At 40.5% G+C, this 18,442-nt stretch overlaps 1 protein-coding gene across 2 annotated transcripts in view; it reads right to left on the bottom strand.

Annotated features, from left to right (window-relative positions):
- RAP2A (RAP2A, member of RAS oncogene family) overlaps nucleotides 1-6,243 on the bottom strand; it is a 39,686-nt gene extending 33,443 nt beyond the window's left edge. The window contains exons 1-2 of one of the 2 annotated variants that reach the window (XM_032611227.1): nucleotides 6,118-6,243; nucleotides 5,199-5,446 (exon numbers count right to left, since the gene is read on the bottom strand). In XM_032611227.1, the coding sequence (XP_032467118.1) occupies nucleotides 5,199-5,314 (116 nt within the window). In that variant the 5' untranslated portion in view covers nucleotides 5,315-5,446; nucleotides 6,118-6,243. Of the gene's footprint in view, nucleotides 1-5,198; nucleotides 5,642-6,117 lie in introns of those variants that run through there. The other variant, XM_032611226.1, reaches the window with a different exon arrangement.
- Between the last annotated feature and the right edge of the window lie 12,199 nt (nucleotides 6,244-18,442).

Raw genomic sequence — 18,442 nt, 5'->3', positions numbered from 1 at the left:
GCATCCATTCTTTCCATGCTAATTCAGAATCTTTATACTTCATGTAGAAATGAGATTATGACAATACAACTCTTTCTTCTGACTCTGGTCTATTACCACTAAGCCATCTATCATATCACCACCATATTTCTATTTTTGTAACAATTCTGATCATGGTCCTTGACTGCAAGAGCAAGTCCAAAGTCTTTAACCTTCCGTAATTTAGCTTTATGTATTTTACCTCTTCTCACACTTCTATATAAATTCCTGGTTTGGCCAACCTGGTCTATTTAACAGCCAATGAACCTACCCTATGCATTTCCCATGCCATGTCCTCCATCTGGAAGACACCATGCTTCTGATTCTTAAAGTCTGTTATTAAATTTTACCTCTTCCCTGGTCGCCCCTAGTAGATAGAAGTACTCTCACAGAATGTTAGAGTGGAAGGGAGATCGTCTACTCCAGCTGCAAAATGGGCTTTAAAGAGTCACCTCCTCCATCTATAAAATTCAAATGCTTGGGGAAACTGAGGCCACTAACATAATTTTCTCTTTGAACACTAATTTTTTTCAACACATTTTTCTTGATTGGTTCCTATGTGCCAGGAGCCATTCTAGCCACGTGGGATTACAGTTTAATAAGAAAGACGGACTGTACTTAAATTAAACTCTGATGAGCACTACCAGAGGAGGGGAAACACAGGGTGCCACCGATGTCTGAAACATGAGTGGTTGAGGGAAGGGGTGAGGCACGAGGTTAATACACTGTGGGAAGACAGGATGGAATAAAGTCAGTTTGGGAAGATGAGGAAGGCTTCCCTGAGGAGGAAATCTTCTAAGCAGGGGCCAAAAAGTAGGAATTAACTCTGCAAAAGGTGGGTGATTTCTGCATGTAGAAGGAAAGCCCAGAGACAGGCACTTTCGTGGAACTAAAAGAAGGTCGGGGTGCTGGAATCCAAGGGGCGAGGAAGGTCGCCAGAGGTGAAGGTGGAAAGGCAGGGAGGGATAAGAGCATTGCTGGGCCTGGGAAGGTCATGTTGAAGATTTCTGGGCGTTATCCTAAGAATAGGCATTGGGTTGCATGTTCCAAGGTCAGGACCACGGCTTACCCTGGGAGGAATGGGAGAAGCAACTATGAAATTAGAAAGAACTTGAGTTTTATTTCAATTGAAACATTTTCTGTATCCTTGTCACTCTTCCCTATGTGTCCGATCTCATCCAAAGTCAATTTAAAAAAAGAAAGCATGTGAATTTATAAAAACCACCATTTTAGCTAGCCTGCTTGGCTTGGACAGGAGCCTGTGTATGTACAGCTATTCTGTGCTTTTCAAAAGTTGCTTCGTGACACTTCAATTTTAGGAAAGACCTACGTTAGTACCTGTTTTTGATAACCAAAAGAAATAAGATGATTTTTGCTTTTATGAAAAAAGGCAAAAAGTGAAAATCGCGTCCAGCACTTGGTTTGCTGTGAGCAGTTGAGAGGTAGCACGTACCCCATCAGGGAGAGAGGCACCTCCAAGTTCCTTCCCCAGGAACCACACTCAGCACCTCAGCATCAACCTGCCATAGCTTTGAACTGTGTCTGTAAGCGCTTTACCTAGATTTTTTTTTTTTGTGCATCTGTAAGCAAGATGTGTCCTAAGGTAATTGCTTCTTCACTTTATGCCATTTTGGCTTAGGAAAGGTTTCATAGGAACTCTCTACTTTCAGATAGCAGGGGGGAACCTGTATATGGATGTCCGTGAACCTACAGACACTTAAGGGAGTAGGGACCTGTTTTATACTTTTTATAAGCAAAACATTCCATACAAGAACAATCCAGGGAAAAGCTCCCTTTCACTCTCAGCTGTGCATTGGTGCTACAGTTAAAGTTAAATGTTCATTCTCTTGCCCTTTCCCATAAGATCTTTAATAAGAGAAAATATTTTAAGAGAATACCAACAAAATTTTTCCAAGGATTGTTTTAGTCACCACTGCTTTTTTAGTATCATCTTGTCTATACTAGGTAATGACTTTCAAAATGCAATCAAATTTATTTCCTCTCAAATTACATTTATATCAAGGATAAAATTTTAAGCAGACAGGGTGACAAAGTTAAAGAACAGCCGGAATTTTGAAGCAAGTTTTGTGTTCAAGGTATTGTGTTGGACACCTTAAAATATATTATCTCATTTTATCCTAACGAAGACTCTTGAGAGGTGCATGCTATATTTTAATGCACAGACAAGGAAGATGGAGCTCAGAGAAGCAAGCATTTCCCCCAAATATATACACCTTAGACCTACACTGTCCAATATGGTAGCCTGGAGCCACATGTGGCTGTTGAGCAACTGAAATACAGCTAGTCTGAACTGAGATGTGCACTAAGTGTAAACTGAACACCAGATTTTGAAAATTTAGTTTGAAAACTATTAAAGTATCTCAATTTATGAATACTGATTACACGTTGAAATGACAATATTTTAGATAGAGTAGGTTAAATAAAATATATTATTAAAATTAATTTTACCTGCTTCACACTTTTTACAAAAAATCAGCTAGTAGACATTTCAAAATTACACACATGGCCCACAACTATATTTGAATTGAAGAGCGTGACCCTAGACCAAAGGCTGGATTGCTGACTTTGCCAATAAACATCAAGGTCAAAGGCAGCATGGTATAGAAGAAAAGAATACGTGGATTCATGCAGATCTTGGTTTAAATCTCCTCTCCACCAATGACTAATTTGGGGCGAAATATCAACCCTCCCTGCACTTCACTTATGTCATCTGCATTATGGTGATATTAAATATCCCCAAACAACTGTTGTATAGAATATGTAAAGCAGTAACTGGCAGAGGGGAGGGAACAACTACGAATACCTCCCACAGCAACTGATTAATTTAAAAACTGATTCCCAAAAAGAGAAGAAAATTCATTTATTTGAAAATCCCATTTTATTCTCTTTAAGTGGGAAAAGTTAAAGAACCAACACATTGAATGCCTGCTTTACCATAATATGTGCATGACATATACTGTATTGTAAAATACAAGTATACACAGATTCCTTCTTTCTTTCAACGTTGTTTATAATATGCTATAGGCCGGGAGGCCAGATGATGAGATTAGGGTGAAGTAAAAAATACCAGGACACAGAAGGGCCCAGGCAGTTCTTAAGGACACAATGGATGAATTCCAGTGAAAGAGTTTATGAGCTACATACACCTCAGCTGGTCTTTTCAACTTTTACATCAGGAACTGAGACTAGGGAGTAAATGACATCTGGGCAAATAGAATTTTACTCATTTTTTTTCTTCCTGGGTCACAGTGCAAACAAATAAATTGTTCCAATACACTACGTTTACACTAACTCATTATTAGTAATCTCTACTAAATCATAAGAAACTACAAAATCATATGGACTACACTATCCAATGACATTTTACCATATTCTGTCCGCTAGGCTTGTGTCAAGAAGTTCGCCCTGGGCATGTGACTTTTATCAATGCACGTATTATCTGTATATGTTTAAATATAAAGGGTGGAGGAGTTGGGGCATTTACTTTATTATTTGATGTATGTATATGGCCTAAGATTGACGTGTGACAATGTGTTAGACTGCCCTGTTTTGTATGCTTTTTTTTTAAGTAGTATGAAAGGGGAATTAAAGATTTGAGCCACTTGAATGTAGCCTCTTAAATATCAGATACTTAGTAAATTTAACACCAAAAGTGTTCCTATGTTAACTATAACAATTAACTTTCAAGAAAATGAGACTGAAGAAGAAGCTATCAGATTCACAGATCTCAGAACACCATGAGAGGCTATAAAAATATCCACTTTATTCTAGTTTGAAATTTAATGGAAGAAGTAACATACCAAATTTTAGGTTAGCTATTAAAGTGCATATTCAGTGAATTAAGTGGGGAGAGCTTCAGGAGAGGGCCTCCCCTTTGATCTCATACGTGGCATTAAAAATCTGCTGCTTCTAGTGAATTTTTGAGCAACCCCTGAATATATGTGACTTGGTATTTGCTCTTTCAAAGTGAGTAGACTCAAACTGACTAAAAATGAGACTACGTCTACAGTACACTTACAACTAGTTTTCAGCAAATGTCTACAAATTTAGGGTTATAGGTAGAATTGGGTAAGAAAAACAAAATTACACTAAATCAAAATTATTAGCAATTATTAACTAATAATAAGAATCAGACAAAGCAGTAACACGTAAACAGTAATTAGAAAAATTTGCTAAACCTTTGAACTGAGATATTACACTTCTGATGCTTGAAATTATAGGAAAAAATATACTCAATCAACTTAAGAGAAAACAAATATCATAAGCCATTTATGCTACCAGCCATATTTCCAAAATGCACACTTTAGAAAAAAGAGTTCATATCAGGAAAGAGCTTATTTGCATTAACTTTAAATTAGCTAATATCTGAGTCACACCTTTGAAGAAACTTGCATTATTTCCAGGAATGCCTTTTTCCCTCCCTTTTCTTTCTTTCTTTTTTTGTTTTTGAGGGGAATAAGGCAGCTAGACTAAAAAGAAAAAAAAAAGTCGCATTCTTTAATGTGAATGGTATATTTGTGCTTCTATATACTATCTCAATCCAACTGAGCCATGTCTTCAAATAATTTGATAATCTGTCTTTAAAGTTTCATCTTAATTGGAGAGTTCATTTTTGTAAAACGCCTTGGCACCATTCAATCTTTTATGAAACGAGAAAGGTCTCTTTCCTTTGGACTTGACATTTTTAACCACGTACGTGTGAGCAATTTTTGCTGTCAAATACTGCAAAGGTAGGTTTTCTGTTTGTTGTTCAATCTGAAAATGTCTCCACTATACTTGCACAGCTGCCCTCTTCCCAGCAGAAACCTACCCGCCCCTCTCCCCCCGCTGCAAGTTTTAAACTTTGTTTCCTTTGGGGTTCTGCACAAGCGCTACTAGTAATATCCAAGAGACAAAGAGCTGTGCTGTGGGTTCACGGGATGCCAAATTTGAGTTGTGAAACAAAGCACTCAAATTTGAGATTCAAGATGAGGAGGAAGATGCTGGTAAAAAAAAAAAAAAAAAAAATTATCACAAAGCGTAAGATCGCAGAGCCATCTCCCTAGACATCTCCTCCTGCCCACGGCCACCCCAGAGCGCGCGGGAGGGAGTTCTGGCCCCGGGACAGGGGCTGCCGGCCGCACCGCAAAGCCCGCTGCCCGCGCCCCCGGCCCTCTCACCGCTTCACTCGGATGATCTGGTCCCGCATGGGCTTGATGTCCTGGAAGCTCTGCTGGTTGACGAGGCTGTAGACGAGGATGAAGCCCTGGCCGTTCTTGATGTACAGGTCCCGCATGGACGCGAACTGCTCGGTGCCCGCCGTGTCCAGGATCTCCAGCACCGACGGCGACGAGTCCACCTCGATCTCCTTGCGGTAGAAGTCCTCGATGGTGGGGTCGTATTTCTCGATGAACGTGCCGGTCACGAACTGCACAGTCAGGGCGGATTTGCCGACCCCGCCCGAGCCCAGCACCACCACTTTGTACTCGCGCATCGTCCCTCCGCGGCCGCCGCCGCCGCCGCTGCCCGCGACATAGACCTACGCCCGCCGCGCTGCGCGCCCGGACCCTGCGCCGGCGGCCGGCCCCGCCGCCTCCCGCGGCCGCCCCCACCTCACGGCCGCCGCGGCCCCCCGGGCGCCGGCGGAGGGAGCAGCAGCCCTGGGCATCGGCCGAGCCGGGCGGCAATGCGGCACCGCGGGCGCCGGCAGGCACTAAGGGCGAGCAGGGAGTGTGAGTCAAGGAGCCGACGGAGCCGCCCGAACCGCGGGCCCGCAGTGCCGGGGGCCCCGCCCCTCGCGCCTCCACGCCCAGCTCCCCGCCCGCCGCCGCCGCCGCCGCCGCTCCTCCCGGCGCCGAAGCGCGCGCCCGAGCCCGAGCCGCAGCGGTGCTGGGGGCGGGGCCCGGCGGCCCGGGGCGGAGCCCGGCGGCGAGGCCCCGCCCCTGCTCCCCCCGTCGCCTAGGCGACCGACAGCGCGCGCGCTCCCAGGAAGCTCGGCGCGGCGCGGAAGCCTCCGCCCGCGTTTAGATAAACAGCCACCTGGGTTACCCAACAACACCCCACCCCGTCTGCCCCGTTGAAACCCCGGGGCTTGCGTACTGAGCATGCGCAGTTCTTCCTCCTGCGACGGGAGCCGCTTCTACTTGAGAACGCCACGGTCAGAATTTGGCGGAGGCAAGATGTTGGAGGGGCCAGAGCAATCTCCGGGCTTTAACATGAGGCGGGGAGAAGATACTGGCAAGGTCCAGAAGGAGGCCTTCGCATGAGGGCCTTGCTGGGCACCACCCAGTCTGTCAGCATTCTTGAGAGCTTTGGTTTTATCTTGTATATACATAAGAAGCTTTAAGGGAGGAGCATATATACAACGAAATGCAGCTTTGTTTTAAGCGTCAGGACACTGAGGGGGAAGTGACAGACCCCCATCCAGCCCACTGCCCGAGGCGGCGAAGGCCAGAAACCGCGGAAGCCGCGCCCACGCTCTGTGACGTCGCCGGGGGTCCCTCCCACCTTCCCCAGCCCCGCCCTTCTTCAGTGCCTGATAAAAGTCGAGCTCTTCCCACGCCCTGTCAGCTACGGGCGCCTGGAAAACCGGGAGAGCGGATTCCCCCGCAGCAGCCGGAAGGCCCGGGGACACCTCATAGCAACAGCCAGCCGGGGCATCTAGTAGGAAGCTGGGATTCATTTCAGCCAACCAGCCCGCGCTTTTGGACCCCGTGGTATCATTCTCGACCAATAGAGAGCCGCTTCATGCCACGTGACACTGACCCATCAGCCAATGGAGGAAAACTCTAGTCGCAGGCTCAGCCATCCCATCTGCCACTGTTGGCCAGGCTGGGCGTTTGCCCCTGCGCACACTCTGCCAGCCAATCATAGGTGAGCTGAAGAAAGACGGAGACTTGCGCTGAGCCAACCAGAATTCGCAGTTTCCTTGCCACCAAGGGCCGGTAGTATGGAGAAGGGGAAGAGCTGGTGGGGTCTGGGAGGGGTCAGTGATTGAGGGGTGGGTCCCGGCACCCTATTCGGGCAAAGAAACGGGATGTGTTGCGGGCGAGAGTGATGGATTTCACTTTTAACGTCGTCTCCGTGGCATTCTGCCTAAATGATAGACACGGAAATAGTGCTGAGGGATGTGGGCTGAAAAGTGGGGTGAACTGACAAAACAGGGACTCTTTAGGGTGAGAAAATGTCGGGTCCTTAGACATACAGCAGCAGTTGCATGGGTCCTCTATGCGTGCCTCCTAAAACGTTTTTAACAACTCAGTTTTGAAACTTACTGTTCTCTCTGTGGCATTAGATCTTAATTACACACTCTCTCCCACCCATAACGTCAAATTTAGGAGAAGTTATGTCCCTAAATATTCCTGGATTATATTTTGCAATAACTGGTAATTGGATTTACCTTCCATAAGCTATGTCCTTCTCGAACTAGTCTACACCCATCCATTACCATCTCACATTTCTTGGGAATAATAAGTTTCTATAGTTCTAACTAAGGTTTGGTCATGGCATACCTCTTCAGCCTTCCTCTTCCGCACAAGGTCATCATGTAGAGAGAATTTTGGTCTGAGTTCATCAATAAAACAGATGTTCTTTTATCATCGTGTTTTTGGTCAATTATCAAACTACTACAAAGATGTACTCAGCTTTAGCAGTGTCCTACAGCCCTATCGCTCCATTATCTTAAAATGAATAACTTACCCTTGCATTATCTTGCTATAGCGTAACACACCAAGTTTTTGCTTAAAATAATTGCGGGCAAGTGTCCTGTCAAAATATGTGGTAAAATATGTCAATCATTATTTCTTGATTCCTTATCAAAATATGAGTGTTACATTTGAGCCACCAGAATCAACAGTGAAGGCAGATGGCAAAAGAACTAAGAATCAAGAGGAAATTTTTAGGAGAATTGAAACCAAAGAGCATCTGATACCTCATTTTAAGCTAGTAATGTGAATAAGTGAATTACAATTAAGAGCGTACATGGATTTGAAGTGAAGCTTCATATCTGAGCATGTTTCAAGAGGATTTTGTTGGTGAATACAGTGTTGAACTAGCATTTTAGAAGTCTCATATACTGTGTAAAACTTACGTGCTTTTTGTGGTTTCTTTAGTAACAGCTACACTTCTTTCACGGAAAAGACATACTGTCTCTTTTAAGATCCAACTTTTGTATTGTAGTCATAAGAAATCCCTAGGTTTGTCAGGGGTTGAATAGAGCCAAGAAGCATCAAACTTCCTCTCTTTGTATGGATCATTACAACCTGTGTAGTACCTTGTATTACAGTGGAACTGAAAAACCATTCACTTTGCAAGAAGTAAAGGCCCAGTGACTTTTTTTGTTTTGTTGTAAGAAATTTGCATTGGGATTGTGGGTCCAGAATGTATCTTTAAACAACTGCTTTCATTTCTTAGCTCCCCAAAAGTTGAGAAGCTCTGGACTGGAGTGCATCTGATAGAAGTTGTCACAAAAAAATAGTGAGTCGGTGCCCAGTTACTCCACTTAGCATAATAGAGAGAGGACAGGTTTTTAAAGATATTTCTCAGTTTATTTTCCCTGACCTTTCATTAGTGCCAACTTTCTTGATAAGGAGAAGTGTAGAGACTGCAGCTCTTGGAGTACTGTAGCTCATTTATGTTTCTCCTAATGACAGGCCTCAATTTTCATTCTCAGTGCTACCATAAAGGTAGATTTTTAATCAATAAGACTCAAAAAAACCATGTTAAGTAGGAGCGTATTTTCCTACCTATTCTGTCTTGGTAGTGACCTGATTTGAGGCTCTATGTGAAAGAGAAGAATTAGCTGCTAAAAGAAAGGATGTTGGGATGTGCAGAGAATTTTGAAGATTTGGGTGGGAATTGGGTGTGTATCTCCTGATCTCTTAATTGTGTTCATTGCTATGCTAGCATGAACTATCTATTCTGAGAGTGATTTTAGAAATAAAATGTCTCCATTCATTTGTTTGTGGGAAAGACAAAATAAAAATGAGATAAAATAAAATGGAATTTTCCCCAAGAGCTGTAAATCTGTATGATAGTGAAAGCTTAACAGTGTACACTGACACTTAAGGGTTTCTTTAGCTTCAGAAGTACATTCATTGCTGGGAGAAAAAGAGAAAAACTTCATTTCTCCTCTCCCCTCTGAATCTGAGAATTATCTCACCTATGCCCACATATCCTCAACTGTCACACTTGTGTTACCATGGAAACCCAGCTCCTTTCTTTGCTTCAGTGAAAGATGTTGGAAAAGGTGGGATGAAGTGGGAAATACACTGAATTCTGGGACTTTCTGACAATAGCAAGAAGCAAGTATGCAAGGAATTTAATGTAAACAAGTTAGTAGAGGGCATTCGTAATCTGACCAGTGCTTTTCTTGGCTATAAGACCCTGATTCCTTTTGCTTCCTATAAAAGCCTACATATCTCTGATTAACCATAAAGGGGAAGGACAAGTCAAATACATTTAGCACCTATGAAATGCTACTGGTAATTATAAAGAGAGCAGAAAACATTTTCTTGGCCTCTCAGGCTCCTAATACAGTTGAGAAACAGAAGTATATATGAAGAGTGGAAAGGAAGGGGCAAAATAAATGTGTGTCTCTTTTGAAAATGTGATATGTCTCAGCACTTTAGAAAAGAAAAAGAATTAGAATGCAGAAATTGAGTATGTAAACAAACCAATGAAAAAAACCTTCTGATAGAGAAAAGAAATTTTTCTTTTTTTAAAAAATTAATTTATTTTTGGCTGCATTGGGTCTTTGTTGCTGCATATGGGCTTTCTCTAGTTGTGGCGAGTGGGGGCTACACTTCATTCTGGTGCGCGGGCTTCTCATGGTGGTGGCTTCTCTTGTTGCTGAGCATGGGCTCTAGGAGCATGGACTTCAGTAGTTGCAGCACATGGGCTCAGTAGTTGTGGCTCATGGGCTCTAGAGTGCAGGCTCAGTAGTTGTGGCGCACGGGCTTAATTGCTCTGTGGCATGTGGGATCTTCCCGGACCAGGGCTTGAACCCGTGTCCCCTGCATTGGCAGGTGGATTCTTAACCACTGTGCCACTAGGGAACTCCCAAGAACAGAAATTTTTCAATAGGCAATTTTCAGCAGAAAAAAAAAAAAATCCATGAAGGAAAGGCTTAATGATTAAAATATAGGGGAGGAAAAAAAAAAAAGAAAAACCCTGAAGAATCTTAAGAGCTTGAAGGTCCTGAGGAAAATAGCTCTAGTGTAATTTTTTGAATATAGAAGACCAGTCACAGTGTTGCTTGCATACCCTGCAGTTTCCCTTTACTTTTGGGAAATTAAAAAAAAAAAGGGATGAATCAGGATTGATCATTGATGGTAGTGCGTTCCGTTCTGTACATAGTTCAGAAGTAGGCGCATGACTCAGTTCTTGCCATTGGTCTGGGAAGAAGGCTGCTGGGCTGGGGGATTTCTGGGATTCTGACAAGAATGAGTTGATATCCCCACTTCTGACATCATTTGCTTCCTGCTTTGCTCATTGAAATATGAGTATGTGGCCACCACCTTTGGGCTGTGATGCCTTATGGGTGAGTTTGAAAACCAACAAGCTTTGGATGGTTAAGAAGGAAGGGAAGAACCTAGTCCTGGATGACAACATTGAATGTCAAACCTATGTTGGAAATGCCCACCTTTGGACCACGGTTAAGTAAACAGCTAGTGTCCTTTGTTTTATGTTTGTTAGTTTAAGTCTGCTAGGTTTTCTGCATCTTGCAGGCAAATACATCTCAACTGTTACACAGAGTGTTAGGGATTTGAGACAAAATGGTGTTTAAAAAGATCAGCAAGCATTTATGAGCACTTTCATTCTACTAATGAACTGCATGGTATTTCCAAGACATTATAATATTTATTGAGCACTTACTATGTTTATTATTCTAGGCCCCGAGGATACAGCAATAGACAGATAGCCAAAAGAGCTTGAATTCTAGGAGGAGGTACAGACGTTATAAACAGAAGAGGCAGGCATTAAGCAACTGATTACACATTTACATTATGTAATAACAGCTATAACTAATGCTAATAAGGAGGAAAAAAATCAGGAATTACAAGGGTGTGTAATAAAATAAAATATAAATAATAGAATATTACAAAATATATAACTAAATAACTGAATAACATTACAGAAACACTTTTCCAAGTACACGGTAATAGTATGTATCATTTATACATGAATTCCTAGAGGTCAAGAGAAACATAATAACCTGGAGTGGGTTTGGTCAGGGAAAGCTGTCTGAGAAAATTAATATGCAGCCATGTTTTGAAGGAAGTGGCCAAAGAATAGACTAGGTGGGGCAGAAGATGAGAGAGCAAAAGAAGAAAGCAGGAATGAGGTAGAGTGAAATAAGGGGAATACAAAATCACTTGATTCCTTAATTCCCTCTAGCAACGCCATTGTAGGGACAACTATCAGGGAAAAAATTAGAAGCCAGAAGTCTCAAAGCAAGATTATAAAAAGTATGAAAATAATATAGGAAAAAGCAATACAGAAGAAGAAGTAGAAGAGTACAAAGGTACATTTGAACTTAAGGCATTATTCAAAATAATGGATAATTTATAATGTGGGTGTCATGAAAAAATTGTCATAAGGGGTAATTATGGACTTGAGGACATCATGAAAGAGGGATTCACACTTTGACAAATAGAAGCAGGAAGAAAAATGAAGAGTAGCAAAAAATGAAAATAAACAGGAAAACAATTTTTGCTTATAGTTATTTTTTTCATGGTAGCTGTTATTGACATGCATTATGTAAAAATGAATGGGATTTGATTGAAAAGAAAAATTTCGACAGACCAGTAATATATAAAGATAGTCTTTTGGTAAATAATGTAACTTAAAATGTTTTTTGTAGAGTGCCTTTTTGTACCTTGCCATAGAAAAATCTTTTCAATAAAGTATCTGCAAGGAATAATAAATTATAGCTTAGTGATGCATTTTGGAAGTAAAGAAACACACAGATGTACCAAATGTAGTAGTATAGCAGCAATAAATAACCTGTAATAAAAATCAGAAGTTTGTCAGACATTACGTGGTTTTTGGTCAAATAAAATTGTAGTAATTTTTCTAATGCTATTTTCTGTACAAATATAAGAACATTTTAAAATTAAGCTACAGTAGTCATATGAATATCTTGATATTCATAATAATGTAACTAATTTTTTACATTAGTTACATTATTATGAATAATAAAAATGTTTTGCCGTTTCCAAATCACTTTCCCACATATCCAAGAAGCTTTTTGTTTTTAATAAAAAATTTAAAAATAATTAGGAGCAACTCTACTAATATGTGATATGAAGATGCTGAACTAGCCTTACTGCTCCTTCCTCCTAGATGGCTGGAGTAATATGGAGGGTGAAACACCCTGCAATGAAGAAGACTATGGGAAAACCCAGGAATGAGGGTTTTTTGTCGTTTTGAAATTGTCTGGGACTAGAAGAGGGTAGTGGGGATGTGGGCCTGGGGCAATAAGCAGCCAGCCACGCTGTGGGAGAATAAAGCAGGGAAAGAACTGTTGAAAATCTGCTAGTACTTCTCCTTTCCGCTGCCTTGGGAAAATCAGTGCCTGCCCCTGCATGCATTGTGACTCTGAGCTCTGGGCCATGTAGACTCCATAAGGAAATCAGGGCCGCACAGAAGCGCTGTGCTTGTGAGGAGCCATGAAACTCCTTGGCTGCCAACCAACTTAGGGCAGTTGCCCACCAACACCTCCTTCTCTAACTTCCCTGGCAGCTGACGAATCACAACCTAAGGACTGCTCCTCCTGAGCTTGCTTCTCTCTGGGGAAACAGAAGGTGAATTCTTGATCTAAGAAGTGATTGGCTGTAATTTTCTTGGGTTTAGGGTTCTTCACGGCAGAGCTCATTTACTCTCACCCCTGAGCAACTTGGCGTGTCTCAGACTGGGGTCTAGTAAAATGATGAACCATCCTTGTTTACCTAGGACTGCCCTGGGTTTAGTCTAGCATCCCAGAAAACCCCTAAGTGCCAGTGGGTCATCCTCGACCTATCCTCAACACATTTCCAGAGGAAAATTAATGCATGAGCAAATTAGATTCTTTTGAGAAGTACAGTTATTTTAAAAGACACACACACACACAAATATTAGATTATGGTTTCCATCAGAAGCATAAACATTAGAATGGACCACAATTTGTAAATTAGCCTGATAAACATACTAAAAAAAGATAAGGGATAATGTTAGCTGTATGAAAACAAACAAACAAAAAGGAACCAAATGGCCATATTACAAATGAAATATATCCTAGCTGAAATAAAGAACAAGAGAGATAGGATAAGATAGCAGAAGAGACACAGTAAGGAGCACGTGAGAACATTGGAAGACTAGAGTTCATCTCGCAAAAGGAAGAAGGGAAGTGCAGAGAAGTAGAAAAGGGATAATGGAAAGCAGACGTAGAAGTGGCAGTATACAGATAATCCCGAAAAGAAAGAGAAGGAAAAATAAATGGATGACTTTTTAGAGAAATGAAAGTGTTAAATTTCCAATAAATGAATGGATGGATGAATGAACAAATAAAAGACTTCGGATGGAAGGGCCCATGCAGTATCAAAGGAGAATGATATGGAAAACCCACACTAACAGGTTATAGGGAAATTTGGGAGATCCAAGACAGAAAATTCTAAAAGTTTACAGTATGAAAAATTAATATCAAATTAACATTGAACGTTTCAATAATAGCATAAGAAGCAAGAAGAACAGTAACATAAGATTTTCAAAATATTGAAGGGAAAGGACTTAGAAACTGAAGTTTTATATTCAGCCAAATTGCCATTCAGGTATGAGAATAGGAGACAGATAATCTCAGGTGTAGGAAACCTCAGAAATGTTGCAACACAGAGATCCACACTGAAAACAGTGCATGAGTTCTTGAGGAAAAGGTGGTAAAAATCTAGATGATATTGCACGAGAAAAGATGATCAAATATTTTAGTGAAATCCGTTGTCTTTAAAAATATCTAAGATGAAAGAAATGTCTAAGAGAAAATACATCCATAAATTTTCAGAATTAAAAGTCTAGATAATATCAGCCTGATGGGGGTACATCAAGAAGTTTGAGAACATGACAAAGGTGTTCTTGTCTTATTAAGGGGGATGTTTTATATATACATATATATATAAATGTAATTATACATACATAATGTGTAATATGTATATGTATTCACAAGAAGAAAAAAGGAAGGATAATATTAAAAAGTATTAAAAACAATAGAATTTTTAAATATTGAAAAAATAAGATATTCAAAATAGATCCTGAGATATCAATAATTATTAAAAAGCCAAACTCACCAGTTAAAAGGGAAAAAAAGGTCCATTTACATGCGGTTTACAGAAGGTACACCTAAAGGATAAGGACATACAAAAATTGAAGGAAAAGTATGCTAGAAGTCCTATCAGGCAAATTATTAAAACAGGCAAAGGAAAGCCAGTATAGTGATATTAGTATCAGATTTAAACTCATTTTAAGTCAAAAGTATTCTTAGGCATGGGAAGAATTACTATATGATGATAATAGATTCAATACACCAAGAATTTTTACCATTATTTTACTAATAAAATAGCGTCAGATTATATAAAGCAAAAACTAATATAACCATAGGGAAAAATGGAAAACTCCACTGTCATATTCCCTATAACCTAGCAATTCTAACTCGAGTTATATCCAAATTAACTCTTGCGTGTGTTTAACCATAGCCATGTACAAGAATTTTTAGCAGCTTTGTTCATAATAACAAAAACAAAAAACAAAATAAAATCTTGGAAACAACTTAGATGCCAATCAGTTGGAGAGTAAATTGATGTATCATGGTATGTTCACAGTAGAGAATTTTATATGATGGTCAAAACATGAATGATAGTAATATGCAACAATATAGATGACATTGTTCTTTTTTTCTTTTTTTTTTTTTGCTGTACGCGGGCCTCTCACTGCTGTGGCCTCTCCCGTTGCGGAGCACAGGCTCCGGACGCACAGGCTCAGCGGCCATGGCTCACGGGCCCAGCCGCTCCGCGGCATGTGGGATCTTCCCGGACCGGGGCACGAACCCGCATCGGCAGGCGGACTCCCAACCACTGCGCCACCAGGGAAGCCCGACATTGTACTATTTACTAAAAATAAAGTAAGCCCCAAAGGTTGCCCATAGCATGATGCCCTTTTAACAATGTTAAACGACTAAAATTTTTAAAAATATACTTTTTAGAAATGCAGTTAGACTATGTAAAAAAAGGAAAAAGGGAAATGATGAACACATGCAAAATGATGAATGTATTGAGTAGAGGGAGGCAAGGAGTTGAGATAATGGGGAAAATCTGGTAGTTTTTCCAACAGTTAGGGCTTTTATTTTGTGGGGTAAGTTCACAGGTACTTAATTCATTATTTAAAATGACTAAAGAAATAATAAAAGTAGATCATGCGTGAGTCAATAATAAGAATGTGTCATGGATCAAAGATTATTAATCCATATTATATGCCAGAGTTAAAAACAAACTGTATATAATGACTCAAATTCTAGAGATTCTAATACTTTAAGGTTGGAGTGTTAGGAGCAGAACAATAAAAGATGTAGAACAATATCCTTGCCTTTAAAGAGGTGAGGTACACTTTTCTCTCTCTCACTGTGATTATTAAACCTGCCCCTTCCCAAACTTGGCATTCTCAAAGCGTCTGTTCCAATGTGAATGAAAGTGGAGGGAGTGGGCAAAGGAAGAGGGGCTGGGAGGAGGAGATGATATATAATTTATCCAAATATCTCTAGTAACTTTTCTAAAAACAAAGTATTATATGTCCCGCTCTCTCCAGTGAATTCCTTTCTTATCTTCTCGGAGCTTCTGACTCTGACTCTTGACCTATCTCATGCCATCTTACCTTCTAGCGCATACACATTCATTTCATTTCATACTCTTATACTTTGGAATGCAACTTAGACGAATGCAAAAAAAAAACCTGGCCTTTGACTTCATACAGACCTGGTTTCACATGCTGAGCTCCTCCACTTTACAGGGTGGGTTACTCAACCTCTGCGAGACTCAGCTTATAAACTTGTAAACTATAAGAACTGTGTTTATTAGTTTGTGTGGCATGTGATGTAGTAATCCCTAGGCATAAAAAAAGTGAAGTTTTTGTCAAATCTGTACATGCCTAAATGAGGAACCATATGATTTCCATTCCAAAGTGTCATAATTAGTGATTTGTAGGCAATAGTGTCAGGAGACTTTCCATAATATCACATGTAAAGAGGAACGTTAAACAGGGCCCTAAAAATGAGCTTTAGAACTGACATCTTCAGCACCACACTCAAGTGCCAGGGTGAAGAAGTTCCATAAGGCAGTATTCATTCAACAGATCTCTATCAAGTGCAAACTATAAAATAGGCACTGTTCTAAATGCTGGAGATACAGCAGTGAATAAAGTTGATTCAATGTCTTTCTCCCATGGAGTGCAACAGTCCAATGGGGGAAGACAATGAAGAAGTAGAAGAGTCAAAATAACGAGGTAAAATTAATGTTTACAATGTATTTTACTTAACCCAATCTATTTAAAATATTATAATTTAAATATATAATTAAGATAAAAATTATTAATAAGGTGTTTTACTTTTTTTTCATACAAAACCTTTGAAATCCAGTGTGTATTTTATACTTACAGCATTCAGACTAGACACATTTCAAATGATCAATAGCCATATGTGGCTAGCAGCTACCATATTGGACAGAACAGTTCCAGGTGATAGACGATGGTTCAGGGGAGCAATGGAGAGATTTGAGACATTGTTTTGTGGGTGATGCTGACAAGCCTAGATGATGGTTTGGATGATGGCATGATAGAGAGAAGAAATCAAGGAGAACTTTCAGATTCTTGGCCTGAACATACTGGTCTGTGTGGTTGGGTCAGATTTTCAGAATGACTTTGCTTTGGATCCTTCAGATTTTTACTTGGCTGATTCCTTCTCATTTCCCAGGTTTCTTCTCATATGTCACTTCTTTAGAAAGATCTTTCTTAACCACACAACCTAGAGTTATCTCCAACCCTAGAACATGCTTTTAGATTACTGATTTCTTTTTTTTTGCGGTACGCGGGCCTCTCACTGTTGTGGCCTCTCCCGTTGCGGAGCACAGGCTCCGGACGCGCAGGCTCAGCGGCCATGGCTCACGGGCCCAGCTGCTCCGCGGCATGCGGGATCCTCCCGGACTGGGGCAGGAACCCAAGTCCCCTGCATCGGCAGGCGGACTCTCAGCCACTGCGCCACTAGGGAAGCCCTACTGTTTTCATTTTTGTACGCTCATCATTACTACCTGAAACTGCCATTTTGATTATTTGTTTATTGTCTGTTTACTCCACCAGACTCTAAGCTCTTCTCTCTTGTTCGTTGTAATCCTCGGTACCTAGATCAGTGCCTAGTACAAAGCTTAATACATGTCTCTTGAATAACTGAAAGGAATTTAGATAAACAAATTTTACTTTTTTACCACAAACTTATAAAGATCAAAATAGAGTTTAAAAAATTCCAAAAGTCAAAAGAGAGTTAAGAAGATACCTGTGTTATAGAAAAAGCAAATTCTTACGCCTTGACTTGCATTATGCTATTTGGTTTCTAAGATTAGCATTCAAGACCACCTACTGTGTGCAAGGTGCTGTGCTGGGAATTAAAGGTGACTTCTTCCTTGTCATATGTATATATAAACTAGCCATTATGTTAAAGATTAGGCTTGCTTTGAAAAGGGACTTATAAAAATGTAGGTACAGAATTATTTAGGATACATTTCCATGTATGGTCTATTCTCTGACATCTTTTTTTTTTTTTTTTCTGATTTATGTTTAGTTTGTGAGTTTCACAGTTCTCGTCACACTTGTGACAGATGTGTGGTTAACCTGAAGGCTTTGAGTTAGGACATAATTTTCCAAAATAACTTTTTCCATTTGAAGTAAGGGCAACTGCTAGTTTCTTGCTGGGGGTTACAATACTCTATCTTTTTACACGGTAGGTGAAATATTCTTTTGTCGGAGATTGGTCAGTTCATATAGACACGGATACTGGAGATAGAATTTCCCACTCACTGCTTGTGACCCCGAGTGTAACCCTGAGCAGACTTCTGTCTTAACATCAATAGTACATTATTGCAGTGTCTCCTCTGCTGACTGAGACAGGGACAGTGTTTTGTTCATTTGAATGTTGGTAGCGTTCAACACATTGCGTACAACATCTCGGGAACTCATACAACATTTGCAAAAACCTGTAACTGCACAATTGAACTCTAACTTTGCTTCTGAAAGTCCTGTATTTAACACACAGAGAAGATGAAAACAGGGGGGAAAAAATGGAGATTTTCTCAATATCAAGGAGAGGGAGATATAAATATTTCTCTAAAGCTCACCTTATCCCCCAAAGAAACTTCCA

Source organism: Phocoena sinus, chromosome 18, assembly GCF_008692025.1.
Source record: "Phocoena sinus isolate mPhoSin1 chromosome 18, mPhoSin1.pri, whole genome shotgun sequence".
NCBI classification, from domain to species: domain Eukaryota; kingdom Metazoa; phylum Chordata; class Mammalia; order Artiodactyla; family Phocoenidae; genus Phocoena; species Phocoena sinus.
Note: the sequence above shows the minus strand (reverse complement) of the source record. Positions and strands in the feature narration are given on the sequence as shown.